Below are 23,345 nucleotides of genomic sequence, written 5' to 3'. Positions count from 1 at the left end.
TGAAAAGATAAGCCACAGAGTGGAAAAAAACCTTGGCAAAGCACAGATCTGACAAAGGACTCAGATCCAAAATATATAAAGAACTCTCAAATTCAATAATAAGAAAACAAACAACCCAAATTTTAAAGTGAAGATTTGAATAGATACTTTTCCAAAGAAAATGTACAAAAGGCAAAGATGCTCATGAAAAGATGCTCAACATCATTACTCATTAAGGAAATGCAAATTAAAGCCACAATGAAATACTACTACATACCCACTAAAATAGCCAAATTTAAAAAGACTGACCGTACCAAATACTGGTGAGAATGTGGAGGATCTGAAACTTTCATACAGTGCCGGTGGGAATGTAAAATGATATACTCTTGGAAAACAATTTGGCAGTTTCTAAGTAAATTAAACATACACCTACCGCATGATCTCACCACTCCACTTCTAGGTTTTTATCCAAGAGGAAAGGAAATAAAATTTGCACACAAATATTCACAATAGCTTTATTTGTAATAGTCAAACTGAAAATAACCCAATTGTCTATCAACAGATGAATCTATAAACACATCGTGGTATACCCTTCCAACAGAATACTTCTCAGCAATAAAAAGGAATGAACCATTGATACATGTGACAACATGGATAAATCTTAAGTAGTTATGCTGACTGAAAGAAGTCTCACCAAAGAGAAAAGACTAAATGATGTACTACTTTATATATAAATCTATAGAAAATGCAAATTAATCTATACTGACAGAAAGCAAATCAGAGTTGCCTGGGAATGGAGGACAGAGGGAGGCAAGGAAAGATTACCAAGGGGCAAGAGGAAACTTGTGGAGGTGAGAGGTATGTTCACTACCTTGATTGTGGTAATGGCTTCATGAATATATATAAATATGTGTGTCAAAACTTAGCAAACTGTGAGACTTAAATAGGTATAATTTATTGTATACCAATTATATCTCAAAGTGTTTGTTTTTTTTTTTTAAATGAGGACTTCTTTAGTAAAACAAATCTTGAAAAGAATAAGCACCAGCTGTATAAAGAACAAATCTACTCTGGCCATGATGGATTAACAGATTTCCTACCCTGTGCAAATAGAATATTGGACAAAATTTAAGAAACAGCTGCTTTCTGACATTGAACAATAGGCAGGACAGGTTAGTGAACCCTGAGAGATGGCAAACAAAGTGGTAAGCCATGTGATCTGCCAGGAGGTGCTTTCTGGAATGTTGTGCAAAGGAGAATCTAGGTAGGGCACAGGGGGCTCCCAGAGTTAAGGAGATAACTGGGGAAGGCAGTGTGGCTGAAATCTGTGGGGCAGAGTACTATGAGGAAGGCACACAAACTCTACATGAAGATCCCTTTGAGTCTTTTGCTAAATAGTCATCTACACATAGTAGAGCAAGACAATGTAAGGCAAGGAAGCAACCAGGTAATAGAATGATTACTAGAGAGCTGTAAGCTTAACTCCAAGATAATCCAGGTGTGAGCAGAATAATTCTCAGAGATACATGAGGTACGACTAGCCAGAGTAAAAAGACCTTATTGAATACCTGGGGCATGAAAAGAGAGAATCCAGACTGTTTCACCTGGGTAGGAGGGCTGAAGTAGTCCTAGAATAAAGCCTAATCTAGATTTGCCCTGACAGAACTTAAAAACAAGTTTCAAAATGATCAAGGTTATCCGCAGTAATTTAACCACCCACCAAAACAATCTTTTATACTCTTAAATGATGGCAACAAAATCTAGACATTCACCAACACAATATTTACAACATCTAGCATCCAAATGAAATTTACTAAATATGCAAAGAAGCAGGAAAATATGATCCATAACCAGGAAGGAAAAAAAAAAGTCAGCCAATAAAAGCAGACTCAGAAATGACAGAAGAAAAATGTTCTCAAAGTGAGATCGCCAAGATGGCAGAGTAGGAGATACCAGCCTTCATTTCCCAACAACAACAACAAGAAAAAACAAATATAGACAGCTATGCACAACCCAAAATAGTCCTGAGAGGGCTCAAGGGCTTGTTAAAGAATCTGCAGCAACACAGTTGAGAGAAAAAATGAATGTCCACACAGAAAGGATCACTGGAGAAAATACTCAACATTGCTAATAATCAGGAAATTGCAAATTAAAACCACAATGAGATATCACCTCACATCAGTTAGAATGGCTATTATCAAAAAGACAAAAGATAACAGGTATTGGCAAGGATGTGGAGAAAAGGGAACCTTTGTACACTGTTGGTAGGAATGTAAATTAGTACCATCATTATGGAAAACAGTATGGAGGTTCCTCAAAAATTAAAAATAGAAATACCATATGATTCAGCAATCCCACTATTGGGTATATATCCAAAGGACATGAAATCAGCATATCTAAAAGATATCTGCACTCCCATATTCAATGCAGCACTATTCACAATAGTCAAGATATGGAATCACCCTAAGGATCTATCAACAGATGAATAGATAAAGAAAATGTGGTGTATATACACGATGGGCTACTTAAAACAGAAAGAAATCCTGTCACTTGCAACAACATGGATAGACCTGGTGATTATGTTAAGTGAAATACGCCAGGCACAGAAAAAGAAATACTGCATGATCTCACTTACATGTAAAATCTAAAAATTCAAACTCATAGAAACAAAGAGTAAAACGGTGGTCTCCAGGGGCTGGGTGGAGATATTTTATGTCAAAGGACATAAAATTTCAAACAGGAGGAATAAGTTCAAAAGATCTATTGTACATCATGGTGACTACAGATAATATATTGTACATATGAAAATTGCTAAAAGAATAGATTTTAAGTGTTCTCACCACAAAAAAGTATAACGTGAGGTGATGCATATATTAAATAGCTTGATTTAGCCACTCCACAGCATGTGTGTGTATACACACACAGTCAGCCCTCCACATCCATGGGTTCTGCACCCGTGGATTCAGCCAACCACGGATGAAAAATATTTTTTATAAAAACTTAGGTCTGTAGTGAACATGTACCGACTTTTTCCTTGTCATTATTCCCTAAGCATAACAACTATTTACACAGCACTTACACAGCGTTAGGTATTAAGTTATCTACAGATGATTTAAAGTATATGGGAAGGATGTGTGCAGGTTATATGTAAATACTATGCCATTTTATATCACAGACTCGAGCACCTGCAGATTTTGGTATCTGAGGGAGATCTTAAAACAAATCTACCACAAATACCGAGAGATGACTATATATCAAAACATCATGTTATACACCATAAATATATACAATTTTTACTTATCAGTAAAAAAAAAGAAAAAAGAAAAAAAATCACAGAAATGATGCAATAAGCAGACAAGGATTTTAAGTAAGCATTATTAAATATGCTGAGTACTTAAAGGATGTAGAAAGCTGAAAAGAGTGTCACTCCCACCGTAAGAGCAAGGAAAAGACATAAACTACAAAATCATCACTTTTCTTGAACCCATCAGAGATCAGACGTCTTGGAGCAACCAAGTAATCTGAAATCTAAAGACAGACAGGCCCTTCCAAGAACAGACAGGGAGTGAACACTGGCTTACCTGTGACAGAGCCCAGGAGGAGATGATACCCCATGCCATATGGGTAAAAATAATTCAGCTAAATTTTTAACAAATTGCTAAAGCAAGGTGTGGGCTAGTATGAGGGTTCATGACCACCCAGGAGCCATAGAAACAAGGGAGGTTCGTGCCTATTCACAGGCTGTTTGGCAAACTTCCACCAGATGTTCATGAGACTCAGGACACAGGACCTGCCTAAGACTGAGGCCAGACCACCCTAAGCACAGGTAATAAGAAAAGAATTTCAAAGCCAGTGGTGCACTGAAGATAATCATAGCAACACAAAATTCAAACTCAGCTCAACTCCTAAATAGACTGATTTAACCCCCCACCCCCACACTAAAGGTCTAGAAATGGAAGAGGTGCATCCACTTATAGGCAAAAATACTATTTATCCCTGTCTCTACACGTCATAAAGATATTTAAAAAGTTATTAATGGAGTATCAGAAATAACTTTATGCCAAGAAATTCAGCAACAAATAGTCAAATTTCTTCAAAGACACAAATTACTAAAACTGACTCAAGAACAAACACAAAAATTCATTAGATCTTTAGCTACTTTTAAAATCGATTATACCATTAATCTTTCTACAATGAAAACTCCAAAATACTGATCTTACACAAACTATTTCAAAAAATAGGAGGAGGACACACTTACCACTTACTTTTATGAGGCCAGCATTACCCTGATACTCTGAAACTAGGCAAAGATTGCAAGAAAAGATTATGGACCAATATCCCTCCTCTTAAAAGACACAAAAACCTTAACAAAATATTAGCAAATCAAATCAAGCAAGAAGATAAATCATTATGTCTAAGCAGGTTTTATCCCAGGAATGCAAGATTGATACAACAATCAAAAATCAACATAATTACTTATTTAATAAAGTAAAAAGAAGGAAGAAAAGATCACCACCTCAATAGATGGAGAGAAAAAGCATTAGACAAAATTCAACACGGATTCATTTTCAGTAAACTAGGAATAGAAAAAAACTTCCTTGACCTGATAAAGAACACCTACAAAAACATAACAGTTAATAGAATACTTAATGGTGAAAGATGGGACATTTTTTTCCACAAGAACAGGAAAGAAGCAAGGATGTCTGCTCTCATCATTTATATTCAACTTGTTTCAACTGGTGGTCCCAGCCAGTATAATAAGGCAAGGAAAAGAAATAAAAAGCAAACATACTGGAAAGAACAAAGTAAAACTGTATTTATTCACAGATAATATATGTAGAAAATCCTAATAAAGCTATAAAAAATATACCAGAATAAGGAAATTTAGCAAGATCCCAATATTCAAGGTCAATATACGAAAATCATTTGTATTTCAACGAACTGTAACAAACAATTGAAAAAATGAAATTTTAAAAAATATCATTTCCAATAACATCCAAAAACATAAAATATAAGGATAATTTAAGGGTTTGGATTCCCATACCACCCAGCTGCCAAAAAAAAGGAAAATATGTACAAGACCTATAATATTAAGAACTACAAACATGTCTAAAACAATTAAAGACCTGAATAAATGGAGATATATACCTTGTTCATTGATTGGAAGACTTTATATTGTTAAGAGGTCAATTCTCTCCAAATTCATACACAGATTAAACACAATCACAGTCAAATCCCAGGAGGCTTTTCTGTTATATAGAGAAGTGAATTCTAAAATGTAGAGAGAAATGCAAAGGATCTAGAATAGTCAAAACAATTTTGAAAAAGAATTTGAAGGATTTATTACACTACCTGAGTTCAAGACTTATTATACAGCTACAGCAATCCAAACCATCTTGCTGTAGATATATATATTAAATAAGCAAAATAGAAAGTCCAGAATAGACCAATACTTAAATATGGTCAACTGATTTTCAACAATTAATTTGCGAGTTAATTCAATGATGCAAAGATAGTCTTTCTAACAAGTGATGCTGCAACAATCTGATATCTGTAAGGGAAAAAAAAAAAAAAAGAACCTTGACCCTTATTTCTCTCTCTTTCTCTCTCTCTCTCTCTCTCACACACACACACACACAAACCCCCCTCACGTAGATCACAGATCAAAATATAAATGCTAAAACTATACAGCCTATTATAAGAAAACATAAGAGAAAATCTTCATGCCCATGGATCTTAGGAACAAAAAGCAATAACCATTTTTAAACAAAGGTAAAATGGGCTTGATAAAAATTTAAGACTTCTGCTATTCAAAAGACGATTAAGAAAATTAGAAGGCAAACAGACTGGGAGAAATACTCCTAATACATATGTGGGAGGCAGAAAAATGGACCCTCCAAGATGTCCATGTCCTAATCCCTGGAACCTGTGAATATGTTACCTTACATTACAAAAAAGATTTTACAGATTTGACTAAGTTAAGGATTCTAAACTGGGGATCTATCCAGGTAGGCCCAATGTAAACATAAGGGTTCTTATAAGAGGGAGGCAGAAGGGTCAAGGTCATAGAGAGAGACTGAAAAAGGCTACACTGCTGGCTTTGAAGATGAAGGAAGAGGCCACAAGCCAAAAAATGGCTGCAGCCTCTAGAAGCTAGAAAAGACAAGAAACAGATTTATCCCCTAGAGCATCCAGAAGAAACACAGCCCTGCTGACACTCTGATTATAGCCCACCAAGCACCATTTATTTCTCATCCAGAATGGTAAGATAATAAATGTGAGTTGTTTCAAGCCACTGTTTGTTACAGCAGCAGTAAGAAACTAATACAACATATACATGATAAAGAACTTACATCCAGAATATTAAAAAAATTCTTATACCTCAATTATAAGACAAACCAACAACAAAAAAGGGCAAAAGGGTTGTACCCATACTTCACAACAGAACAGCCAATAAACACATGAAAAAAATGCTCAAGAACAGTGGCCATCAGGAAAATGCTATAACTACATCCATAGTGAAATAACACTACACACCTACTAGAATGACTAGGATTTCAAATACTGACAAACATGAAGTATTAATAAGAATGTGATGGGCCGGCCCGTGGCTCACTCGGGAGAGTGTGGTGCTAATAATACCAAGGCCACGGGTTCGGATCCCATATAGGGATGGCCGGTTGCTCACTGGGTGAGCGTGGTGCTGACAACACCAAGTCAAGGGTTAAGATCCCCTTACCGGTCATCTTTAAAAAACAAACAAACAAACAAACAAACTATACTTGAAGTAGGAGTATTTAATTATATATAAATCATACCTCTAAATCATACCTCAACAGATTTTATTTTTTTGGTGGGTGGCCAGTACAGGGATCCTAATAGATTTGATTTTAAAAGAATAAAATGTCTACACCTAACAAAGGAATCTGTAGGTTTCTGAAGCTGAGTTCTCCCCCTCCCATCTGTAATACATGTCTACTTGAGCTGTAGAATAGAAGGAATGTGAATCTATATGCAGTGTTGTGATCTATCTTAGGACAGAAAGTGCACATGCTTACCTGAGGTGCTACATAATAAGGGGTGAATTGGGGTGTCATCAAGTCACCTTGGTCAATTTTGGCAAATCCAAAGTCACACAACTTCACTGGAGCATCCTGAAATAAAACAAATGAGAGTCACCTCTCCAGAGTCCCCAGTAAACATTAAAGGAAAATCCAGGTGCAAGACATGTTACCCTGAGCTCTCACAAGTTTCTGGCTGAGACCTGAGCCAATGAATAACATGTCCCCAGGTCTGGAGACAATGATTCATATTGAGGAATTGTTCTAATACAGATGTAAGATATTTCTACCCACTCACATAGTTAGCCTTGTTTTATAACTTGTAAAGGCAGCACTAAAATCCAGGTCTTAGCCTACGGCCCCTTCATTCTAAGGGCCCAACACCTCTCATCAGTGCAAGGCACTGCTTCACTCAGCATCAGCCATAAGCATCACCATACCCAGAACAACTTATTTGGTGAGGGGACAGAAGGCAGGGCTGAAGAGGAAAGCATGCCAGATCAGGGTTAGCAGCAAATGAAACTATAAGTTTCAATGTAATATATAACAGCATATAGATTTCTGCCCTTTCTCAAAGTCCCTCCAAATAATACCCCAAATCATAAGTCCCACAAATACATTTCAATATCATCCAAAATTATCAATGCCAGGGGTACAGTACAATTTCTCAGAGCCTCTAGCCAGGGAACAGGTGAAAGAAATAAGCTGTCTGAAGTACTCTGGCCTAAAGCTCCTTCACCATGAGCACTCCAACCACAAACACGCCCACTCTTGAACTATGGTAAGAGTGGCAGCACTAAAATGCAGAAAAGCAAGTCTTCTCACCAAAGAGTTATCCTTGAAAAGCAGATTTTCAGGCTTGAGGTCTCTGTGTGCGATGTTTAACAAGTGACAATGCTGTAGAGCCAAAGCTATCTGAAAAAGGACACAGTGGAACAACCAACTCTTAGAAAAGATCAATCTTTAATACTCCTGGTGTAGAGCACTCAAGATGTTTTAAAAAAAAAAAAACAAGCTTTCATCAAGTCAATTAGGACAGGTCAATTTCAATTTAAAATTAAGACTTCAGATACCAAGAAATAAAAATGAACTAAGCTCAGTTTAACTGCAACCTGTATTTTGTTAAACAGAGAAAAATATGACAGTAAAATAAGTCTTAGAACAGACTGATGGTTTAAATCCTGTAAGAAATGGGGAAAATGAAATGCTCCCACTTTCACACATCTGAGGCGTAGCAGGCACTGCAGAGGCAACACTAATCTGGGCAGTCTTCAGCAGGGTGGGATTCCCACAGCAGGGCTTGCAGGATCGCCTGGCTCAGAAGAGAGCTGCACTCTCCAGGGAGCAGAACAGCTAGCTCTGCATACAGGAAATCAGCTAACTGTATTTTTCCAACTGAGGTTCCAGTTTGCTCACCCTGCTTGTTGAAAATGTTGCCTGTTTGTGTGGATTTTGTTAAGGTCAGTAGGGGTTGGGGCATCCCTTAACATTTAAAGGGTTTTTGTTTTACAGAAGATCGTCAGAGTTCATCCTTTAGTCCTAATACTTGAAAAATGAAAGGTGTAATTTTTAAAATTAAATAAAAAAGAACAGATTCTACCTGTTCTTCAACTTTCAGTATGGGAATTTCAGCAATCCAAATACCAGTTCCTCCCTATCAGAAAGAAGGCATCCAAAAATCTTTGAGGCTCATGGAAAATTTGAAAGAACTTTTTAATTAAGAACTAATTGGGCTGTACTTCCTGCTTTTCTTTGCCTTGCTTGCTTGGTCTGAAGGTAAGCCTTGAGGGTTTAGTTTTTCACCTCAAGAGGTTATTACCAGTTGGATTCCTAGTATTGCTCGTGACATAAATCATATCTATAGCAATAATATGTGATGTCAAAATAGAATAGGGCTGGCCAGTTAGCTTAGTTGATTAGAACACAGCCTTATAACACCAAGGTCATGGGTTTGGATCCCCATACTGGCCAGCCACAAAAAAGGGGAAAAAAGAAAAAAAAAAAAAAAGAAGAATATAACCAGGAACAGCCCAAAATTGCAAAGATCTTAGAATACTATTAAAATCTGAAGAAATGAGAGAAAGGTGACTCATATGCAAGATGCATCTTATGTATAATTGTCTTAGAACATATTTTTATACCATACAATCTTTCAGGTGGTATCAGCAGCATTTTATCCCAAAGTCTAGTAACAGTGCTGGGAAGCTATATGTCTAAAGATATCTACAGTCCCCAAAGGAGTTAAGATTACCTTCCTTCCAGAGTTTGTTTAATCTCACAATAGACCTCAGGAAACAGCTGACAACCAATTACAAATACAGTAGCCCCCCTACCAAGTATAAAAGGGGTCACATTTCTCCTGTCAAGACATCTTTTCTGATTACATAACAAAGCAGGCAATAAGAAGTCAAATAGAGCTTTCTTTAAGCTTTCTTTTATTCCCCCCAATGAAATTGCGCTAGTTAACCAACACTGTTGGCAGTTTGGTACCTGGGGTTAACTTGCCTGCTTTGTTACTTGGCTGGCTTGCTTCTCTGTAAAGTGCCGGTGCTGGCTGATTCTGTGAAATAGCTCTCCCCCTTCCATCATCTCCATTACAATTAAGAGTCGGGCCCTGTTTGAAAGCATTTGATTTTGTTAAGTTAAAACAAAAACAAAAAAACAAACAAAAAAAGCCCTGAAACATCAAGAAGCTGACCTAAAGCTATCTCACCTACAAAGTATGTAATCACTTCCTATATCCAGAGTAACATAACTACTAAATAAGAGCAAAAATTCTCATGTTCTTAAAAAAAAAAATCTGTGAATTTTGATTACCATTGATATAAATGCCTCCAACTTCCATACAAATGCTTTCACCAACAGAGCACAGTTGTGAAAAATAATCATTTAATTCCCATTTATTTTTAAAATTCCATCTTTCTCCACCTGGAAAATTCCTACCTTCCCTTCAAGTCCTGGCCTCCACACAGCCTATGGGAGACACCTCACCTCCCAGACTACAGTTAGCAGTTCCCCTTCTTTGTAAGCTCTCGGTATTTTATGGATTCCTCTCTTTAGTGCCTACTCGTTGCTACGATGATGGGTTTACGTCTTACTCTCCCAAAAGAAATCATACCTTATTTAATACTGAATTCCCTAGAAGAGACTTATAATGCCACTCAATGTGCTTGCCAAGCATTTGGCAGCTAAAAAATAATGTTGATCTCTTCCTTTAAAAGAAAAGTCAGACGAAGCAATAAGGGTTTTTTTCTATATCAACCTGTAAGACTTTGCCTAGAATAACATTTGGGCCCCTTTCACTGATTTTAAATAGAATCTGTTTAAATTCCACATTAAATGCTTTTATTAAAAAGAAAAGGTAATCAAAATAATCAGGAGGGCTAGGAGAGTAGGTAGGGGTATAGGTGAAACAAGATTGGCCGTGAGATAGTGAAAAAAGATGATAACTGTTGAGGCTGATGATGAGTACTTGGAGATTCATTACATAACTGTCTGCTTTTAGAAATCTTTGAAATTTTCCAAAATACAAAGAGAGAGAGAAGGAAGGGGAGAGGGGGAAAGAAAGGGAGCTGGGGAAAGGAGAAGGAAGGGGAGAGGGAAGGAGGGAGAAAAAGAGGAAGGGAGAGAGAGTGCATAAAAGAGAGGAAGACTGCTTCACCTTGGCCTACATGTGGGCACATGAAGATCCCGTTTGATCTTACCTGGGGCTGGACTCATGAGGAAACTGTACACTGTTGGCAAACACTTCCAAAATCTGAACTATATTGGGGTGTGTGGCACACATCATGTGCAGACGTACCTTAAAGAAAACAGAGGAAGTTTCTGTACATAGGGGATGCCAACATTTTCTCTCCAAACTTCCCTCCAAAAAACTGACCACACTAGGTGCAAGGGTATCCTATTACAGTAAAAACCTTATCACCTAGAATGATGTAAAAAATAAGTGTTGTCTACATAGATTATCTCCTTAGTACTCTTTCCACAAATAAAACACCACCAACAGATATACCATCTACTGTCCTAGCTACAAATATTTGCAAATGAAGAATCTGTCAAATAACTCATTTTATTTCAGAAATTATTCATATTTCTTTAGGCAAAAGACTAAGCCCTTCATTGCACATGTTATTAGCATGTCTTCAACACATCCAGATAATTTAAAACCAATGTATATTTTTAAAAAACTAGAAACACTCCCTCAGTCCTCCTGCAGTGCACACCATTCACCTGACTTTTCTCCTACTATTTTATCTCCATCATTCAAGCACCTTTTTCAATAAGCAAAAATTGAAATAAACCTGCATACATTGGGGTACAAGAATCACATTAATTATAAAAGAATACGAAATTGCTGAAAAGAAATAAGACTCTACTAATAAACAGTCTTTTATACTGACAGATCTAGGACTGCTTTATGATGATAACATGAATAGAGAAGGAAAGTAAGACATGGGACATAAAATCCTTTATGCATCTCTGCATTCCCTCCAGGAAGCTGCCTTACTTGTAAAAGAACAATTCTTAGGCACTTCAAATATTCAGGTAAGTCAAGGCAATGAAAGACCATACCTCATTTCTAGCTTTTGGACGATCAAGAAGAATTTTCAGTGCAAACCGTTCTTGGGTAGATTTCCTCACACAGACTCTAGATTTGAAGGGGGAAAAAAAACCAATCAGAGATCACCTATCTTAACAGTGAAAGTTAATTTAACAATTTTGTTTTTTGAGAATTATGCTTTTAATCATGGATATGTCCAGGTGCACCAAAACAAACTTGCCTCCAGAGCTAGCAGGAGGCAAGGCAGAGGAGCATGTCAGCCGCTTTCCCAGAGACCAGTTCTCAGGCCTCAGCTCCTGAGCCATGTGACATCAACCCACCATAACAGCCCAATGAAGAAATAATGGCCTCTGCTGGCTACGCTGGCTACAGGGGACATTCACAGTGGCCCCACAGTCTCACCGTCTTAAATTAGTCCATATTACAGACCATGTGACTTAGTCATTTAACTATATTTCTAAACATATGAGAAAAAGCCTAACATAAAAACCTGTACTTGTTAACTTAAGGCTATTCCTCAAATCTGGCACATCTATGCTTCTAATTCAAGACCCATTTCCAATGACCCTTCTCAGAGCAATTTTGGCATAGTTCTTATGTGGGTCTCTTACCTAACCGGACCACTGATTCCAGCTCCCAGCTTCTGAGTCCAATTAATATTGTATTCTTCTAAAATGGAGGTTTCCTATTAAAATAAAAAAAGTGAGAGGGCAGAGGATGATTTCCCAATTAAAAACCTAAATAATTAAGCAGAGGTGGGACAACAGAAGACCGATCACTCAACATCTCATCCTCTAAGAGAATCTGATAAGCAGAGCTTTGTGTTCTACAGGGCTTTATAATTAGACATTAAATTAGGCCTTGTTTTCCAACAAGAAAGCAAAGATTCAGGCCTTATACAAGTAATGAGTAGAATAGTGGTTACTAGACTGGGAAAGGTAAGAGAGAGAGGGATAGGGAAAGGTTGGTCAATGGATACAAAGTTACAGCTAGAAAGGAGGAATAAGTTCTAGTGTTTCAAACAGCTAGAAGAAGGATGTTTAATATTCCCAACACAAAGAAATGACAAATGTTTGAGGTGATGAATATGGTAATTACCTAGAATTGATCATTATACATTGTATACATGTATCCAAACTTCACAGTGTACCCTGTATATATGTACAACTATTATGTGTCAATTAAAAATGATTTTTTTTTTTTAAGTGAGCCTTCTAGCCTGGGCTCCTGCCATCCCCCTTCCCCTCTACCCCACTGCCTAAAGCATAGTCAGTTGGTGACAATGCTAGTTGTAAAGTTAGGCAAATCATAACTAAAGCCAAAATGTTTCATTATTTTAGTTATACTAAGTTTCCATTTATATTGTCAGAGTTAAAGCTCAGACCCTTCAATCCCATTGTACAGACTGGGTCCCCAGACCCCTCACATGCCAGGCTGGGTTCCCAGACCCCTCACACATAGGTCCATGCTAGGTAATTGGGAAAGATCCCGGAAGCTGTTAGCAGATGACATAAGGTCAGTCCTCAGCAGCAGAAGTGGTGGCCTCTCAGAGGGTCCCAGGGACACGGGTAGCAGCAACAACAGCCTCCAGCATCAGTAGGGGCTTCCCCATGGCCCCCTCACGGGCATTCCGGGGACAGGGGGCACCGTGGATCAGAGCCACTCATCCTTTATATTTAAGTCCATAACCCAGGACACCTGGGTGCACAACCAAGGAACACCTGAGCACACGTGCCTATTTACATCAAATGCTCAGCAAGATTCTGAACATCTGAGGGATCCTGACCATTTTCCTATAATGTCCCAACATTAGTTTTCCTAGCATGGGGCTGGCTATGAAAATCAGTAGTTTTGCTGTTCTGGGGGATGAATTCAATTTGGGGTGAGAAAGAATGGTCATGGCTCTGCCAGCTAAAAGTAGTGAATGTGGGTGGGAATGGATAGCTTTGCTAGCCCCAAGGCAGTGGTCCTTATTGGGTGTGCAGAATATTCAGAGACTTAATAGGAAAATCCTGAAACAGAGCAATAGAAGCCTGAGATAAGCTCTACACACCACCCTAGCTAACTGAGAAACTACACCTGGGCAGGGGAAACCTAAGAGAGCCAGGGAAAACAAAGCCAAAGGAGATGGTTGCATTTTGAAGAGTTTCTCCAAAACCTCACACAGATTGACCAGAAGAGGGTAAAAGCCTCAAGAGCTCAAAATACTTGAGAAACTCTGCCCAAGTTACTGGCTGACAAGCAAGTTAAACAGACACAGGGGCAATCCACTAAAAGACAGTTTGAGAAAAAAAGAAAAATTAAAATTAAAAAACTGAGCAGAGACATCAGTATACCACAGGGAAGATAGATTCCAGTTTAATTCTAGGGAATTTACCAAACATAATAAGCCACAGGTGGAAAAATCAGAATCCAGAGTCACTACAATACATTATCTAAACGGTCTGGTTTTCAGCCAAAAGTTATTACACATATAAAAACCAGGAAAGTGTTACCCAAGGTCAGGAAAAAGAGAAATCAATAGCAATTGTCTCTCACTGGACACAAATACTAGATTTAACAAAGTCTTAAAAGCAATTATTTTAAATATATTCAGGGGTAGCTAGTTAGCTCAGCTGGTTAGAGCAATGCCTTGTCAAGGTCAAGGGTTAGAATCTCCATAAAAGCCAGCCACCAAAAATCAAACAAAAAAAATTTTTAATAAAAGTTAAATAAATAAATAAATATGTTCAAAGAATTAAAGGAAACAATGACACTGAGTCAAAAATAGGGACTTTCAATAGAGAAACAGAAACCATGAAAAGGAACCACATTAAATTCTAGACTTGAAAAGCACAATAACCAACATGAAAAATTCATTAGAGGCATTCAACCATAGATCTCAGGTGGCGGAACTACCACAGAACTTGAAGACAAAGAAATGATGAAATCCAAAGAATAGACGTAAAAAATATTAAATAAAAAAACAAGACCTGTGGAATTATGTCTGGCATTCCAATTTATGTGTAATAGGAGACCCAGATAAAGAAGAGAGGGGGGGAGGAGGAAATATTTGAAAAAATAATAGGCAAAAACTTCCCAAACATGATGAACAACAGTAACCTATTGCTTCAAAAAGCTCGACAAACTCTTATCTAAATAGGATATGCACAAAGGGAACCACATGCAGACACATCACAGTCAAAATACTGAAAGACAAGAAGAAAGAAAACCATATAAGCAGCAAGAAAAAAATATCACATACAGGAGAACAGCAATACAAATAAAGGCTGACTTTTCATCAGAAACAATGGAGGCCAGAAGACAGTAAAATCACATATTCAAAGTACTGAAAGAAAATAAAGGTCAAACAAGAATTGAACAAAACTATCCTTCAAATAAAACAGTAAAGTTAAGACATTATCAAACAAACAAACACTGAAAGAATTCATTGGTAACAGAAGTCACCTACAAGAACTACTAAAGGAAGACCTTCAGAGAGAAGAGCAATGTCTCCAGATGATAACTTGGATCCACAGGAAAGAATAAAGAGTACCAGAATAGGTAAGTATGAAAAAATGTTCTTTTCTTCTCTTAATTTCACAAACATACTTAAGACTATTTAAAGCAATAGTTATTAAACTGTAACTCTGGGGTTATACCATATACAGATATACTGTATGTGACAATAAGAACACAAAGGAGGAAAAAAGAAACAGAACTATATTGGAACAAAGGCACTATATCTCACCAGATTTAAGTCAACATTAACCCAAAGTACAGTCTACTGTGATAAATTAAAACAGCATATTATAATCCCTAGAGAAACTTTTCCAAAAATATACCTAAAAAAATCAACAGAGAAACTATACCACATGGTAACTTGAATAAAGAGGAATGCTTCAATATCAGAAATGGAAAATACATTGTAGGTCAACATAAAAGACTGTAAGTACATTTTACCCCCTTTTTTCTTATCTAAAACACTTAAGACTGCATAAAGCATTTAACTGTAAAACTGTATTTTTCAGCTTTGTCATATCTACATGCATAATATATACGACAATAAACACAAAGGAAGAGAATGGAGCTAAACTAAAGCAAAGTTTCTATACTTTACTAATTACGTTAGAATTAATTTAAAGTTAGTATTAATCTGAAATGTTCTGTGATAGACCATATTCTAGATCATAAAACAAATCTCACTGAACTTAAAAGAATTGAAAATATATGAAATTCTCCAACTACAATAGAATTAAGCTAAAGATCAACAGAAGGAAATTCGGGAAATCCACAAATATTTAGAAATTCACACATTTCTCAATAATCAATGGGTCAAAGATGATTTAACAAGGAAAAATTTTTAAGATTTTATCTGAATGAAAATGAAAGCACAATTTGCCAAAATTTATGAGCTACAGCTAAAGCACTGATTAAATGGAAATTTATAGCTATAAATGCCTGCATTAGAAAAGATCACAAATCAATAACCTAATCTTCTACCTTAAAAAAATCAGAAAAGAGCAAACTATACACAAAGCAAGCAAAGAGAGGAAAATAATAAAGATTTGAGCAGAAATCAATAAAACAGAAAGTAGAAAAATAGAGAAAATCAATGAAAACCAAAGTTGATTCTTTGAAAAGATCAGCAAAATTAACAAACCTTTAGCTGGGCTGACCAAGAAAAAGAGAAGACACAAATTACTAATGTGAGAAATGAAAGAGGGGACATCACAGTCAACCTCATAGGAACCAAAGGATTATAAAGGAAAAATATAAACAACTTTATGCCAACAAATGAGACCACTAGATAAAATGGACAAATTCCTAGAAAGACACAAATTATCAAAACTGACTCAAGAGAAAGAGAAAATCTGAATAGACCCATAAGTAAAAAAAAATTGAATAACCAAATATCTTCCTACAAAACAAAGTCTAGGCCCAAATGGCTTAAGTGGTGAATTCTATGAAACATTTAAAGCAGGTTTCTCAACCTCAGCACCACTGACATCTTAAGCCAGATAGTTCTCTGTTGTAGGGTTGCCCTGTGCATTGTAGGATGTTTAGCAGCATTCCTGGGTGCTACCCACTAGATGCCAGAAGCATCCCCTACCAATTTTGACAGCAAAAAACTTCTCCAGACACTGCCAGCTGTCTCCCAAGAAGTAGAATCACTCCCAATTAGAACCACTAATTTAAAGAAATAATACCAATTCTCTACAAACTCTTCCAGAAAATAGAGCATACACCTCCCAACTCATTCTTGAGGCTAGCATTATACTCATACCAAAACTAGACAAAGGCATCACAAGAAATTATAGACCTGTATCATGAATATAAATGCAAAAATCCTCAACAAAATATTATCAAACTGAATCCAACAACATGTAAGAACGATTTTACACCAAAGTGGGTCTAAATGGGATTTTATACCAAGAAAACAAGATTGGTTTAATATCTGAAAATCAACTAATGTTACTATATACCATATTAAGAATAAAGAACAAAAACCACATAATCAATTCAATAGATGAAGAAAATGCATTTAACCAAAATTCAACATCCGTTCCTGATAAAAACTCTCAGCAAACAAGGAATAGAAGGAAACTTCCTCAATTTGACAAAGGTTATCTACTTATAAAAGAAGAAAACTGTATTTGATGAAGACATGATTTTATACGTAGAAAATCCTAAGGAATCTACAAGAAAAAAATTACTAGAACTAATAAGCAAATGTAGGAAGGATGCAAAATACAAAATCAATATAAAGAAATCAGCTGTATTTCTATACACTAGCAACAAACAATCCAAAAATGAAATTAAGAAAACAATTCCCAGGGACCGGCCTGTGGCTCACTTGGGAGAATGTGGTGCTGATAACACCAAGGCCACAGGTTAGGATCCCTATATAGGGATGGCCGGTTGGCTCACTTGGGAGAACGTGATGCTGACACCACCAAGTCAAGGGTTAAGATCCCCTTACCGGTCATCTTTTAAAAAAAAAAAGAAAGAAAGAAAAGAAAAGAAAACAATTCCCTAGCATTATAAAGAATAAAATAGTTTGAAATGAATTTATCAAAGAAGTGCAAGATATATACACCAAAAAGCTAGAAAATATTGCTAAGAGAAACCACAGAAGCCCTAAAGAAATGGAGAGCTATAGCTTATTCATGGACTAGAATATTGTTAAAATGGCAACTGTGCCCAAATCGACCATAAAGTCAATGTAAACCCTACCAAAATCCCAATAGATTTTTCTGTAGAAATTGACAAACTGATTCCAAAATTTATTTGGAAATGCAAAGAACTTAAAATAGCCAACACAATTTTGAAAAAGAAGAACCAAGTTAGTTCTCACACTACCCAATTTGAAAACTCACCATAAAGTTTCAGTAATCAAATCAGTGTGGTACACAGTCATATTGATCAATGGAATAGAACACAGAATCCAGAAATAAACTCACACACTATGATAAACTGATTGTCAATAAAAGTGCCAATGTAATTCAATGGGCAAAAGACAGTCTTTTGAATAAATGGTCCTGGAACAATTGAATATGTATGGTAAAAACAAAAACAAAAACCAACCTTAGACCTTTATGTCATATCAAACACAAAGGTTAACTCGAAATGGACATTAGGGGCCAAGCCCGTGGCGCACTCGGGAGAGTGCGGCTGTGAGTGCAGCACTGGGAGTGCAGCGACACTCCCGCCGCGGGTTCAGATCCTATATAGGAATGGCCAGTGCACTCACTGGCTGAGTGCCAGTCACGAAAAAGACAAAAAAAAAAAAAAAAAGAAATGGACATTAGACTCAAATGAAAGAGCTAAAATTATAAAACCTCTAGAAGAAAACATAGGAGGAAAATCAGGTGACCTTCGACTAGTCAAAGATGCCTTAGTTATGAAATGTTATGTGCTTATGGATAAGCACAATCCATAAAAGAAAAAAAGTTGCTAAATCAGACTTCATCAAAATTAAAACCTTTAGATCTTCAAAAGACACCATTAGAAAGTGAAAAGATAAGCCACATACTGGGAGAAAATATTTGCCAATCATATAATCTAATGAATGACTTTTATTCAGAGTTTATAAAGAACTCTTATAAGTCAATAATAAGACAAACAACCCAAATTTTTTTTTTTTTTTTTAAAGATGACCGGTAAGGGGATCTTAACCCTTGACTTGGTGGTGTGAGCATCACGTTCTCCCAAGTGATGCAACCAGCCATCCCTATATAGGGATCCTAACCTGTGGCCTTGGTGTTATCAGCACCGCACTTTCCTGAGTGAGCCATGGGCTAGGCCGGCCCAAACAACCCAATTTAAAAATGGGTGGGAAAAATCCAAATACAGTTCACCAGAAAAAAAAAAAAAAATACAAGAATGTCAAATAAGCACATGAAAAGATGATCCTCAGCATTACAATGACTTTTACAGAGTATATGAAGAACTCTTACAACTTAATAATAAGACAAATAAACCAATTTAAAAATGCAAAGATTTGAGTGAGGGCTTTAAAAGAAAAAGAAAAAAAAAAATGCAAAGATTTGAACAGATCCTTCACCAGAAAAGATACACACAAATGGCAAATAGCACATGAAAGGATGTCCAACAGCATTAGTCACTTAGGAAATGAGATACCACTACACACCTGCCAGAGTGGCTAAAATAGAAAGACTGATAATACCAAGTATTTGTAAAGGTGGTAGAAAAACTAGAACCCTCAAACACTACTGGTGGGAACGTATAAATGGTACAACCACTTTGGAAAACAGTTTGGCAGTTTCTTAAAAAGTTAAATATAACCTACCATACTACCCAGTAATTCCACACCTTGGTATCTTCCCAGAAGAAATTAAAACATGTTCACAGAAAAACTTGTACAGTTTTGTCATTTTATTCATAACAGCTAAAAACTGGAAACAATCTAAATGTCCATCAACTGGGGATGGTTAAGCAGTAAAAAGACTGCAACTCAGCAATAAAAAGGAATGAACTACTGAAGCATGTACAAACATGGATGAACCTCAAAAGTATCATGCTAAGAAAAAGAAGTCAAACACATAAGACTACATATTGTACGATTTCATTAATTTGAATTTCTAGAGAAGGCAAAACTACAATGACATTAAGCAGGTCAGTGGTTGTCTGGGGTGAGGAATGGGAATGGGCTGACTACAAACAGGCAGAAAGAACTTTATAGTGGGGATGGAAATGTTCTAAACTGGATTGTGATGATGGTTGCATAACTCTACAAATTTACTAAAAACTGAATTATACACTTACATTGGGGGAATTTTATGGTATATAAATTATACCACAATTTTTAAAAATATTTTTTAAATGAAAGAAATGAATTTTCACTAAATTCATCAATAATTAACAACTCGCTATATATTAGAGGACAATATATAAGAATACCTAATCCCAAGATGCTCATTCTCCAACAGAAATTCAAGTGCTGTGGTTGGAGCCCAGGAAAACACCTTTTCCAGCTGAACTCTACAGGTTTCAGTGCTCATCATTTGATAAAAACCTCAAAAAAGGTCAATGAATACAATGCCATAAACCAAAAGTTTTTGATTTGATGTGTTGCTGCCTTGCTTCCAAAGGAGTACATCCTAATCAGTACTGGGATCAGATATTTTCAACTCCACCTATTTGTATTGGTTGGACTTGCCCAAATTCGTAGGAAGATTCACCAATGACCTATCAAGTACTCTTAATGAAAAAAAGCTAAAACTTTTAAGAAAGTTAAGTTGGGCAACAGTCAAGAAGCAAAGAAAACTACAGCTCTTTCTAACCCACACTTATGTTGCTATGAGCTAACATTCACTGAGCTCTTACTGTTAGGTATTATTGTTAAGCACATTTAGATATATTTGCTCATTTGATCCTCATAAAAACAGTATGAGCTGTGAGTGCTTTTATCTCCTTTCTATGAATGAGGAAACGAAGGAACAGAGAAGTAAAGTGACACTCAAGGACATACAGCTAATAAATACTAAGGCTGGGATTTCAAGCCATGAATTTACCTAGAGAAACTGTTAACAACTAAGTAACACTGCCTCCTTATTTGCAGGCTTGCCCACTAGAATTATGTCCCTCTCCTGCTCAACACTCTCCCACAATTCCCCTTCTAATCAGGGTCAAAGTCAAAGTTCTTACAATGGCCTACAAGGCCCTAAGTGCTCCAGTTATGTCTCTGTAACATCATCTACGCTCACCTACTACATTCCAGCTACCTTGCTGTTCTGAGATCACAGTAGGCCTGCTTCTACTTCAGGGTCTTAATACTTGCTATTCCCACTGCCTGTAATTTCTTCCCTGAGACAGTGGTGGCTTGCTCCTTCGTTTCCTTCAGAACTCAACACAAATGTCACCTCAGAGACTAACTACTTAAAACAGTACTCCTCATCCTTTCTACACTTAATTATAGCCACCTGGCAATGTTTATTACCTAACTTCACCATCCAAAATATAAGCTCCATGAGAGCAGGGATATCTAGGAGTCTGGATTGTACCACTTGTGCCAAGGACAGCAGCTGGTACAAAGCAGATAATTATTAAGTAACTTAAAAATCTGCTGTATGTACTTTGATTCACAACCCAATCATATAACTTCACGCAGAAATCATGACTTTGTAGCCAATAAAATCCAAACCAAAAGAAAAAAATGAATGTATCAAAGCAGCCTTTTAGAACATTATTTTTATTATTTAAAATCTGATCTCCCTTAATGTGTATATGTTGGTGCCTCCTTTAATGGGTTAAGTTTTTTGGAATGACTGACGATTTCTATAAACTACATACCACCCAAAAAATTGTTACAAGTGGGGCCGGCCCGTGGCTCACTCGGGAGAGTGCGGTGCTGATAACAGCAAGGCCCCGGGTTCGGATCCCATATACGGATGGCCGGTTCGCTCACTGGCTGAGCGTGGTGCTGACAACACCAAGTCAAGGGTTAAGATCCCCTTACCGGTCATCTTTTAAAAAAAAAAAAAAAAAAAAAATTGTTACAAGTGTAAGATCTTAATTAATTACTGGATATAGTGACTCTATCTTGAAGGGGAAAATAACCCCAAGCTGCCAATTGATGCCTATCCCCTAAGGGAAAATAAAAATCTTAAATGCACTGGGTTGACTTAACACTGTGAAATAAATAATACATAAAATTTAAGCTTCAGCGTTCAATTTACATAAGACTAATTCCTACCTACAGCTGTCAAAACAGATAACTAACTCTTAGCGCGCAAAATGTGCCCGCTTAAAAAAAAGAAAAAAGGCAAAAATAAAATAAAAACCAGTTTTTAAAAACTTACTTTATTTGGGTCATTTTAGAATACATATATTTGCTTTTCTTTTGATTAACAGAGCAGTAAGTCGCGGGACAGTGTTAGCTCCTCCTAAGTAAATTCAATGCTCCCTAGGAAGAGAGGGAAGAGGAAAGAAAGGGGACAACACAAGGAAACATGAGAACAACCTATTCGCCAAAGGACAGGTTTTGTAAGAAGGGGAACCATCATCTTCTGAAACTGCAGATTTCCGAGAGACTGATTTCAAACAGATCGGGAGGGATGGGTAAAATCCAACTCTCCGAGTGCTGTTGCAGCAGACCATCCAGGAGCAAATGCCGGCGGCACTTGGGGAGCTATCGAAACATAATAGTAGTAGGGCCCCCTTCGTCCCACTCCTATCAAGTACCTCCACGCCACCCACCTTTGGTCCACCTGAACACAAATCACATTAACCAGTAAAGTTAGAGGGAATCGGACATCCGACCCTACACACAAACCCTTCGCCCTAGGGCTGTAAAACGCAGCCCACGGAATCCGGGGGACCCCGAAACCCGGGAGTAGCTGGAAACTCTCGCACCAAATTATCTCCGCTTTCTGAAGCTGGAGCCAGGAGGAATGCCACAAGACAAAGCGGGGGAGGAGTGGACATCTCTCCCTTACCTTGATGGCTTTCTCCATGTCGTTCTCCTCCGACATGCTCCGCGTGGCCTCCACAGCCGGGAGCGGCGGAGGCTGCGCAGCTGCCCAGTCCCCCCGCAGCCGAGGGAGCAAAGGGCTCGGAGCTCGGGCCCCTGGGCTTGGGGAAGACGGGCAACAGCCGCCCCTGGGGACCGGGAGGGATGAGGGCCCCGGCGCCGGCTCGGCTTCAGCCGGCGGCTCTAGGCTGGCGGTGGAGGCGGCGGCCCCTGGGGACAAGCCTTTGTGCTGGGCCCCGCGCGGCCGCCTCCCGGCCTCATTCCCGGCCGGGGTGGTAAGCTCCCGGGGCAGGGCGAGGCGGGGAGGGCCCTGGCCCGGGGCACTGTGCAGGGCCCTCGCGGGGCCGCCGCTTAGGCCCGGACTCGCCAGGTCCTGAGGTGGAGCCTGCGCCTCCGCCTCCGCCGCCGGCACCGCCGCGAAGCCGAAGCCGAGCCCGCCGCCGCCGCCGCCGCCGCTCCCGCCGCCGCTTCAGCGCCACACATCGCCGGGACACCCGCGCCGGACAGCCCCGCCGGCCGCCCGCCCGCGCTGTGTCTCGCCGGAGCTCGGGGCCGCCCCTCCTGCCGCCCGGCTCCGTAACCCCACGTCTCCACGCGCCCCTCACTGCCGCCCGCTCGACTTTCCGAGCCGCTCCCGAGCCGCGCAGCTGGTTTGCAGGCGTCCGCCTGGGCCTCCCCAAGGCGCGCCGCACGCAGGACAGGCCCCTGGGCCTTTCGCTGTGCTGGCGCCGTGCTAATAACGTAATGGGGCGGAACCCGACAGAGCAGG

At 38.4% G+C, this 23,345-nt stretch overlaps 1 protein-coding gene across 1 annotated transcript in view; it reads right to left on the bottom strand.

Annotated features, from left to right (window-relative positions):
- MAPKAPK5 (MAPK activated protein kinase 5) overlaps nt 1–22,658 on the bottom strand; it is a 35,624-nt gene extending 12,966 nt beyond the window's left edge. The window contains exons 1-7 of the mRNA XM_063085480.1: nt 22,542–22,658; nt 12,213–12,286; nt 11,613–11,688; nt 10,745–10,842; nt 9,546–9,654; nt 7,866–7,955; nt 7,038–7,133 (exon numbers count right to left, since the gene is read on the bottom strand). Of these exons, the coding sequence (XP_062941550.1) occupies nt 7,038–7,133; nt 7,866–7,955; nt 9,546–9,654; nt 10,745–10,842; nt 11,613–11,688; nt 12,213–12,286; nt 22,542–22,577 (579 nt within the window). The 5' untranslated portion in view covers nt 22,578–22,658. The remainder of the gene's footprint in view (nt 1–7,037; nt 7,134–7,865; nt 7,956–9,545; nt 9,655–10,744; nt 10,843–11,612; nt 11,689–12,212; nt 12,287–22,541) is intronic.
- Between the last annotated feature and the right edge of the window lie 687 nt (nt 22,659–23,345).

This window comes from Cynocephalus volans, chromosome 2 (assembly GCF_027409185.1).
Source record: "Cynocephalus volans isolate mCynVol1 chromosome 2, mCynVol1.pri, whole genome shotgun sequence".
Classification (NCBI taxonomy): Eukaryota; Metazoa; Chordata; class Mammalia; order Dermoptera; family Cynocephalidae; genus Cynocephalus; species Cynocephalus volans.
The sequence above is the reverse complement of the archived record's forward strand: the minus strand, read 5'-3'. Positions and strand labels throughout refer to the sequence as shown.